The 10,695-nt window shown below is 40.6% G+C and overlaps 1 protein-coding gene across 1 annotated transcript; it reads left to right on the top strand.

Annotated features, from left to right (window-relative positions):
• The first annotated feature begins 528 nt into the window (after positions 1-528).
• C11H9orf57 (chromosome 11 C9orf57 homolog) lies at positions 529-9,788 on the top strand. Its single transcript, XM_034967563.3, has 5 exons — positions 529-653; positions 1,764-1,913; positions 4,311-4,370; positions 4,958-5,080; positions 8,729-9,788. Exons 1-5 carry the CDS (start codon positions 641-643, stop codon positions 8,866-8,868), a joined length of 486 nt encoding a protein of 161 aa, XP_034823454.2. The 5' UTR covers positions 529-640; the 3' UTR covers positions 8,869-9,788.
• Positions 9,789-10,695: the final 907 nt, after the last annotated feature.

Below are 10,695 nucleotides of genomic sequence, written 5' to 3'. Positions count from 1 at the left end.
AAAAAGTACCCTTGAATAAACTTTAGGAAATGATTAAAAAAAAAAAAGATACCCAACATATTGATAATGTGGTTACATTTGGAGGAGACACTCACTGGGTTTGATGGGAACATAGTCAAAGGGGATTTTAACATTCTTAATACTTTCATTTTTTCAAAAATAATGTATATTAATTTGGAACTATATATTAATTTGGAAATAAACTTTTTTAAAATTCAAATTGCTTTCTGAATGCACTAAGTGCTGCTTTAAAGACTATATGGAATTTTTTAAAAAATTAAGACCAAGTACTTTACATAATAAATAGTATGCCCACAAGGCAATCTATTTCTGAATTACCTAATCTTTGCATAGTGAACATAGCAATCTTCAGCCAAATTTACAGTTAGTTTAACTACTGACCAACTTAGCCTTATTATATTAATTTCATGAGTAAGGAAATTAAGTTCCAAACAGATCAGAGTGTTCAAGTGAAAAAATATTCGCATTTACTCGGTCAGTTTTTACTGTTTAAACCGTTTGGAATCTAGTGGATCAGAGTGTCGCTTTCAGTTGTAACGGACTTCATCACATCACAAATTGTACTCGTTCTCATCCTTTTAAGAAAGTTCAGACCCAGGAAAATTTCCATAGTACCTTAATGAAAAAGATAGGTAGGTCATGAACAACTGAAATATTATACTTTACCCAATCTTACAATTTCTTCCCTTCATTTTAATAAGTATTAACTATCGTTAACTATCACATAATGCTTTTCCCTCATAAATAAGGTCTTTTGCAGTGAAAGTATTATTAATAATTCATAGGCCGGGCATGGTGGCTCACGCCTGTAATCCCAGCACTTTGGGAGACCAAGGTGGGTGGATCATGAGGTCCAGAGATCAAGACCATCCTGGCCAACATGATGAAACCCCGTCTTTACTAAAAATACAAAAATTAGCCGGGTGTTGCAGCATGCGCCTGTAATCCCAGCTACTCGGGAGGCTGAGGCAGGAGAATCGCTTGAACCCGGGAGGCCGAAGTTGCAGTGAGCTGAGATCACGCCATTGCACTCCAGTCTGGCAACAGAATGACACTCCATCTCAAAAATAATAATAATAATAATTCATAAAGGAGCATGAATGAATATGTGTATTTTCCTTTTGGCCAATAGTTAAAAGGATTTCTAACAGGATATTATTCTAGAAATATCATCTATTTCACTTCATATTTCTGTATGAAACCATTATAATTCTGAGGAAAAACTGAAGAGAGAAGGTGATATTTGGTAATAAAATAACTTAAAATGTTCTGGAACTAGAAGTTTTATGGGTTTATTTATTTATTTATTTACAGTCTCGCTCTGTCCCCCAGGCTAGAGTGCAGTGGCCTGATCTCAGCTCACTGCAACCTTTGCATCCTGGGTTCAAGCGATTCTTGTGCCTCAGCCTCCCAAGTAGCTGGGATTGCAGGCACCCACAACCACACCTGGCTAATTTTTGTATTTTTAGTAGAGACGGAGTTTCACCATGTTGGGCAGTCTGGTCTTGAACTCCTGACCTCAGGCGATCTGCCCACCTTGGCCTCCCAAAGCATTGGGAATACAGGCGTGAGCCACTGCGCCCAGCCATATGGTGACTTTTTTTATAAAGACAGGTACCTTATTTTTCCTCCTTCACAAAATAAACTTATTTATATTGTCTTAATGAAATCAATAAAACTTAACCAGTCCTTTCCGTTTTTAAAATAGCTAACATAAATGTGTAACTTTATTGCTTCCCCAGAAATCAGTGGGACGTGTCTTTCCTTTCATCTCCTTTTCGGCTTGGAAATCAGAATGAGAAGGATTGTTTTTGCTGGTGTTATCTTATTCCGCCTCTTAGGTGTTATCTTACTCCGCCTCTTAGGTGTTATCTTATTCGGCCGCTTAGGTGGTAAGTCATTAGGAAAGCATAAGTTAAAAGGATAGAAAATTATTAAGAAATTGTAGGGCCGAGCATGGTGGCTCACGCCTGTAATCCCAGCACTTTGGGAGGCTGAGGCGGGTGGATCAGATCTGAGGTCGGGAGTTCAAGACCACCCTGACCAACATGGAGAAACCCTGTCTCTACCAAAAACACAAAATTAGCTGGGCGTGGTGGTGCATGCCTGTAAACCTAGCTACTCGGGAGGCTGAGGCAGGAGAATTGCTTGAACCCAGGAGGCAGAGGTTGTGATGAGCCAAGATCATGCCATTGCACTCCAGCCTGGGCAACAAGAGTGAAACTCTGTCTCAAAAAAAAAAAAAAATTGTTGATTGATCATTGATTATGAATGGAAAGTCTGTCACGCTTAGTGGCAGAACCAATGTGAAATTTCCCAAGTGTCTTTAGATGAGGTTGAGCCTGGGGAAAATCATCAACAAAGGTTAATTAGCCTCATCAGCCAGACTGTTTTCTATTAAAAATGTTCTCTTCTATCTCCCAATATGGCAGAGGGAGATATAAAACACATTGCAGAAAACATCTGGTAAACCCTTCTTTGGGGCCATCAATGAATAGGAGTGACATGGCAGTGGTCATCATATAGTGGAAGATGGAAACTGTGAGCACTCAGAGAAATTCTGGCTCAGTTTCAAAAGAATCTTTTAACAATCTGAGCTGTTTTTAATGGTGATCAGTTCTCTATCACTGGCCAAAGCTCCCTGCAGAAGCTATAAGAAAGATCCCTAAGGCTGGCCGCGGTGGCTCACGCCTGTAATCCTAGCACTTTGGGAGGCTGAGGCAGGTAGATTGCCTGAGCTCAGGAGTTCAAGACCAGCCTGGGCAACACGGTGAAACCCCATCTCTACTAAAATACAAAAAATTAGCTGGGCTTGGAGGTGGGCGCCTGTAGTCCCAGCTACTCGGGAAGCTGAGGCTGGAGAATTGCTTCAACCCGAGAGGCAGAGGTTGCAGTGAGATGAGATTGCACCACTGCACTCCAACCTGGACAAAAGAGCAAGGCTCTGTCTCTAAAAAAAAAGAAAGATCCCTGAATTGGAAGCATCAATGATTCACAAACATTGGTCTAGACATTGATTGCTAAATCATATCCCCTCAGCTATTTCTGCAGATCTAAATACAAATTCTCAAGCCCCACCTTCCATAGATTCTAACTCAGGTTTTTGGGGGCCCTGGGAATCTGTGAGTTTATTTAATCTGCTTAAAGAAATCTGATGCACAGTAGAATTTGGAAAACAATCTTCTAGATAATGTCTTCCAATCTTACCAATATTGACCAGTTCAAGAATCTCTGGGCTCTTTCTATATAAACAAAATGAATAATATTTTCAAGCCACTGAATTTGAGTATGGAAGATAACCAATATGTAAACGTTAATGAAGCAATAAATATTCATGAAGAATCGACTATATATAATATGCTACCTTAGGCACTGAAATTAAGCCCTAACAGTGAATATGTGGCTGAAATTAAATTTTCTGGTAAAATAAATTTGGGGTGATTTAATTAAGCACTGAGGAACTGAATGAATTTTAACCAACTAAGTTGTTTAGACCACCTGGGCTCCTGACTGATTACCACAGTTCAAGGTGCTTCCAATTCATAAATACAGCATACGCTTCGAAATTTCCCTCATTAAACTCTCAAAATAAAAAATAATTTTAGCCTGGTGCGATGGCTCACACCTGTAATCCCAGCACTCTGGGAGGCCGAGGTGGGTAGATCACCTGAGTTAGGAGTTTGAGACCAGCCTGGCCAATATGGTGAAACCCCATCTCTACTAAAAATACAAAAAATTAGCCGGGCGTGGTGGTGTGCACCTGTAATCCCAGCTACTCAGGAGGTTGAGGCAGGAGAATCGCTTGAACCCGGGAGGTGGAGGTTGCAGTGAGCCAAGATCACGCCATTGCTCTCCAGCCTGGGCAACGAGTGAAATTCCATCTCAAAAAAAAAAATAATAATTTACGTTAGATTTTAGAATTTTTAAAATATTGCTTACTTCCTGGGCACAATGGCCCACACCTTTAATCCCAGCACTTTGGGAGGCCAAAGCAGAGAGACCAGCCTGGGCAACATAGCGAAACCCCATCCTCCCCACTAAACATACAAAAAGCTGGACACGGTGGGTGTGTGCCTGTAGTCCCAGCTACTTGGGAGGTCAAAGTGGGAGGATCACTCACTTATGCCTGGGAAGCGGAGGTTGCAGTAAGCCGAGATTGTGCCACTGCACTCCAGCCTGGGTAACAGGAGTGCAACCCTGTCTCAAAAAAAAAAAAAAAAGTATACATATATATATATACATTTGCAGAGCATGCAATCTTTCAATCCCCTTCCATGGATGTCTTTTAGACCTGGGAACCTGCCAGACAAAACCTGGTCAATACTGGAAAGAAGAGGTCCATATTCAAGGTAAGTTTTGACACTTTAAAAATTTTAATTAAAATAAGCACAGGGAAAATGCTTATCACAACAAACTTTCATATGCCAGATGCTACACTAAGGGCTTTGCCAGGGCTACATTACACCAACAAAACAATGAAAAGAGCTGGATGGATCCTGTCACTATCCCCATTTTAAAGATGAGATAGCTGAGACACGAACGATTAAGTAATTTGCACAGTCACATAGCTAATGAGTCTTATAGACAAGATTCAAATGTGAGTACTTTGACTCCAGAGCACACATTCCTAATAATCTATATACTTTCTCATTCACACCACTCACGTACTCACAAAAAAGTAATACACAATTTTCAGAGCCCTTCTAAACTTGGGCCCTGTGCACCAGTTGCATGCCCGTGAAACTGGCCTTCTCCAAAACATAAAAAAAAATAAAATATATATATTTAATATATATAACATAAAATATATATATAACATAAATACATATATATAAAGTCAAAAATCACTACTTTATTTTTTTGATCTCTCTTCCTTCCTCGTTTTCTCTCTCGTATCTATCACTACTTTCTCATTTTTCTGCCCCCGTACTTGGAGATGTTGGAGGTTTGATTTGCAGAGCATGCAATCTTTCACTGCCCTTCCATGGATGTCTTTTAGACCTGGGAACCTGCCAGGCAGAACCTGGTCAGTACTGTAAAGAAGAGGTCCACGTTCAAGGTAAGTTTTGACACTTTAAAAATTTTAATTAAAATAAGCACAGGGAAAATGCTTATCACAACAAACTTTCATATGCCAGATGCTACACTAAGGGCTTTGCCAGGGCTACATTACACCAACAAAACAATGAAAAGAGCTGGATGGATCCTGTCACTATCCCCATTTTAAAGATGAGATAGCTGAGACACGAACGATTAAGTAATTTGCACAGTCACATAGCTAATGAGTCTTATAGACAAGATTCAAATGTGAGTACTTTGACTCCAGAGCACACATTCCTAATAATCTATATATTGTCTCATTCACACCACTCACGTACTCACAAAAAAGTAATACACAATTTTCAGAGCCCTTCTAAACTTGGGCCCTGTGCACCAGTTGCATGCCCGTGAAACTGACCTTCTCCAAAACATAAAAATCCAAATAATGAAACATTGGAAGAAAATACTGGGAAACATTTTAAGTTTGAAAGAATGGAGGTTAGCTAGGCATGGTAGCACACACCTGTAGCAGTCCCAGCTACCGGGGAGGCCAGGTGGGAGGATCACCTGAGCCCAGGAGGTTGAGGCCACAGTGAGCTGTGATCACACCACTACACTCTAGCCTGAACAACGGAGTGAGACCATGTCTCGAAAAGGAAGGAAGGAAGGAAGGAAGGAGGGAGGGAGGGAGGGAGGGAGGGAGGGAAGGAGGGAGGGAAGGAAAGAAGGAAGGAAGGAAGGAAAGAGAAAGAAAGAAAGAGGACGGAAGGAAGGAAGGAAAGAGAAAGAAAGAAAGAGGACGGAAGGAAGGAAGGCAGGAAGGCAGGAAGGAAGGCAGGAAACAACGGAGGCTCTTTAACATCCAAAATCCAGACCGGGCACAGTGACTCAGCCTATAATCCTAGCACTTTAGAAGGCAGAGGTGCGTGGATTGCTTGAACTCAGGAGTTCAAGACCAACCTGGGCAACATGGTGAAGCCCTGTCTCTACAAAAAAAATATATATATATAAAAATTAGTCGGGCATGGTGGCTTGCACCACCATGTTCCCAGTTACTCAGCATGGAGGCTGAGGCAGGAAACTTGCTTGAGCCCAGGAGGCGGAGGTTGCAGGGAGCCGAGATTGAACCACTGCACTGCAGCCTCGGTGACAAGAGTAAGACATTGTCTCAAAAAAAAAAAAAAAAAAAAAAAAATCCCAAACCCCAAAGTTGTAAAGGAAATAATGAATACATTTGAATATATGAAGAGTTTAACATTTATAAAATGTGTGATAATTCCAAAATGTAAAAGATAAGGAATTAACTGGGTGAAAATATAAGAAACATGGATAACATTAATATTTATCCAGAATAAAAAACTTCAAAAACAATTTTAAAAAGACCAACAATCAAGAGTAAATACCTTATTAAAGGAAGTAGGAAGGCAATTCCCACAAGGATAAATATAAGTAACCTACAAATATAAAAGCCTACTCAACCTTGTTAGTAAAAATCAAGGAAATGCAAATTATGAAAACAATATAATATTTTTAACCCATCAGATTGGTAAAAAATATAAAAGTTTTATTATATCAGGAGTTAGTATGGGGAAATGGGAATGCTCAGACATTTTCAATGACAGCTTAGATTGGTTCAGCATCTTTTTAGACAATTTGTGAATTTCCATTAAAATTTTAAATAAACACAGCCTTCGACAAAGCAATTCTATTTCTTGGTATCTACTGCAGAAAAATATTTACATTTAACACATGTATCAAGGTTATCATTGCAGCATTACGTTTAATAGTAAAGTAATATAAATGACCTAAATAGGCTAGGCGTGGTGGTTTATGCCTATAATCCCAGCACTTTGGGAAACCAAGGCGGGCAGATCACCTGAAGTGGGGAGTTCGAGACCAGTCTGACCAACATGGAGAAATCCCATCTCTACTAAAAATACAAAATTAGCTGGGTGTTGTGGCGCATGCCCAACTACCTGGGGAGCTGAGGCAGGAGAATCACTTGAACCCGGAGGTGGAGGTTGCGGTGAGCCAAGATCATGCCATTGCACTCCAGCCTGGGCAACAAGAGTGAAACACTATCTCAAAAAAATAAAAAAAGAAATGACCTAAATGTTCATCTATAGGGAACTAGTCATTCAACTGTGTTATATGCAGGTCATGGAGTGCTATGCAACACTCAAAATGAACCAGATCCCCTTGTTAACATGGAGGAATCTCTAAAACATATTGAGTGGGAAAAAATTCAGTTGCCAACAAGTATGTTCAGTATACCACTGATGAATAAAAATCCACAAAACAAAACTCTAAATTTTTCTGTGGAATTGGAAGGGAAGAACAAAAATTAGAGGAGATCAAAATTAGTTTGGAGAGAGGATGAGAATCATGGGGTCACATCGCAAGGCGTTTTGGTATTAAGAGGGTTACTTGGGTTCTGTTCAATCTTTCTAGTTTAGGTCCCCTCTCCAAGGTCAGTTCTCCCCTCTGCTAGTCACAGCCCCTTCTTTATGGAATGGGAAAGATATCCAGACTCCCTGGGCCCATGAGATGTTGGCTCTTCTCTTCCTGAATGTGGCCAGAGAGTCATCTAGCCAGACGGACACCAGAATTAGGATTAAAATACTCTATGTATAAGAAAGAGCCTGGAAGCTTATTCAACAAAATATTAACAATAGTTCTTGATGGGTCGAAGGCCTGGAATGACTACGGTGTTCGGAAGAGCAGTTTCCTAATTTGGGAAATTTGCCATTTACACTAATGCAAGACAAACAACTGATCCTCATGCTTTTGATAGTTTTATCAATAGGGTTTCTCAACTTTTGCACTATTGACATTTTGGGCAGGTGAATTCTTTCTAATGGAGGGCAGTCTTTTGTATTGTAGGATGTACGGCAGCATCATAGCTTTTACCCACTAGATGCCAAGAGCACCTCCAACCCCACCCTGCCGCCCCAACCAGTTCTGACAATAACAATGTCTCTGGGTATTACCCGATGTGCTGGGAAAGGGAGAGCAAAATCATCCCCAGCTGAAAACCCACCATTTTGTCCAAGTTTCCAGTCATCACGTTTTGCTGTCTTTGGGGAATAGCTCCTTTTGTCCTCCTACCTACAACTGAAACTGGGGTGGTAGAATTACCGGATGTTACTGTCACTTATTTTGTTCTTGTGTGCATTTTTTGTGTTTTCTACAGTGATCATGCATTACTTCTTTAATCAGGGAAGGAATTAAGTGAGGTCATACATACGCCTCCATTTCTGAGAGGCCCTTAACACATCTAAAGGATCCTTCTGTACATTCAGCCCTTTGAATAACTCACAACCTGGATAAAACTGGGGGATGATTATCAGGAAGCTTCAAAACAGCTTGCACTTCAGAAATTCTACATAGTCAATGGCAATTGCATGGCTTTTACAATCTGAGTTTGAAAGCTTTTTTGTTTTACGGTTTCAAATCTTGTGTATGCAATGTACCCAACTACAATAGTCTAAGTGGGAGTTCTTAAAGGTAAAATAATGAAATGAACCATTCTTAATGGTGGAAATGCTAGATTCGTATCTTGATAAGACTAAAGTTTTGCTTAGTATTCTTTTTTAACCTATTAGCATCTGAGGCCACATAGGTTGTACCTCCCAAGAAATTTCCTTACCTCTTTTCTCTCCATCAGGTGGCATTCAATGGTATTCAGTCAAAGGCTGCACAAAGAACACATCAGAGTGCTTCAAGAGTACTCTCGTCAAGAGAATTCTGCAACTGCATGAACTTGTAACTACTTACTGCTGCAATCATTCTTTGTGCAATTTCTGAGTCAGTGGCCCATATCTAAAATGCTTGGCAGATCAATCAGTCTCGAAGCCTGACCTGGCTATCACAAAATGATGGCTATTGTCAATTAGCCCACTTCAGAAACCTCAGACCCTTGTAGGTAGAAGGAATTTTGATCTGAAATTGACTTTGGTTTTCAATATTCCCAATATCTCCCCCACCACCTCCAACTCATCTGAGAAATAGCCCTTTCAACACCATTTCTCTCCTCTTCTCCTTCTGCTTAATTTACCTTCCTACCACAAGGCTACGAAGAAGGAAAAATGTTAGTGATTCTCCAAGTCAAACTAGGCATGTCACCTCTAACTACTTTCATTTCCCTCAATAATTCCATACTCCAAAATATGGTTACAAATGTTTCACAAGACAGCAAGTGACCTGAGAATATTCATTTGGTTTCCAAAGCAAACTGCCTTGCTCCTTTGGGGTGATTTATGGTATAGAAGAAACTGACTTAACATATACTATAGGGAAAAAATAAGCCATGAATCAGCAAGCCAGGCCTGCGGGAAAAGTATGAACCCAAACAGGAAAGGGCTGAGGCAGGTGGTAGGGCTGGCACTTATTTCTTCCATCTGCCTCAGAGTTTATCCAAATTTTGAATTTTCCGTACCTTAACCATGCCTAAATGCTTTGGCTTGTTCAATTTTGGCAGATTAAGCAGTTCAAGGTAAGCAGAGAAGTAAGTTCCCAACCACAAGGAATTTAAAAGGAGTAGGGACGTACTTTGAACTACATTTCCCATTTTGCGATCATTACGTCTTCTATTACAATGCCCTACTTTGGCAGCATGAAGAGTACTGCATTAATTTAATTTAATTTAAAATTTAATTTAAAACTGTCTTTCTCTGTATTTTCAGGAGTTTGAAAATTCAAAAAATAAATAATAAATGTCAATAAAATCTTGTCTGTCTTTTTCTCGGGACTTAGGACCACATTCACATAGTGAGCCCTCGACAAATGCTTCTCTATCAACTTTGAAGAAAAACAAGCATTTTTTTTTTAAAGTCCAGGAAAGCTAGATTTTTTTCCCTTCAGACACGTTTCAACGATATTCCTTAGACCATATCTCTGAAACTAAGAAAAAAAGTCTCCATCCTGAGACTGAAATCTAGCTCCCCTTATTCTGTCATATTTTGCCATAGCCACATTGATGAAGAATGGTTACCTTAGATCAGTGAACTTCATGAAAATCTAACTTTTCTTTCTCTTGGGTTTTTTATTTTATCTTATTTTATTTTTTGAGGTTGGGTCTTGCTCTGTCACCCAAGCTGGAGTATAGTGGTACAATCACAGCTCACTGCCGCCTCAAGCTCTCAAGGCTCAAGTGATCCTCCCACCTCAGCCTCCAGGCTAGCTGGGACTACAGGTGCACACAACCATGCCCCCGCTAATTTTTGTAGAGACAGGGTTTCACCATGTTGTTCAGGCTGGTCTTAAACTCCTGGGCTCAAGCAATCCACCCACCTTGGCCTCCCAAAGTGCTGGGGTTACAGGCATGAGCTACCGTGCTGGGCCTTAGTTTTGTTTTTGTTTTTTTTTTGAGACGGAGTCTCGCTCTTTCACCCAGGCCAGAGTGCAGTGGTGCTATCTCGGCTCACTGCAGGCTCCGCCTCCCGGGTTCACGCCATTCTCCTGCCTCAGCCTCCCAAGTAGCTGAGACTACAGGCGCCCGCCACCACGCCCGGCTAAGTTTTTGTATTTTTAGTAGAGACAGGGTTTCACCGTGTTAGCCAGGATGGTCTCGATCTCCTGACCTCATGATCCTCCCGCCTCGGCCTCCCAAAGGGCTGGGATTACAGGCGTCAG

Source organism: Pan paniscus, chromosome 11, assembly GCF_029289425.2.
Source record: "Pan paniscus chromosome 11, NHGRI_mPanPan1-v2.0_pri, whole genome shotgun sequence".
In the NCBI taxonomy this organism is placed as follows: Eukaryota; Metazoa; Chordata; class Mammalia; order Primates; family Hominidae; genus Pan; species Pan paniscus.
This window is presented reverse-complemented; position numbering and strand designations above follow the sequence as displayed.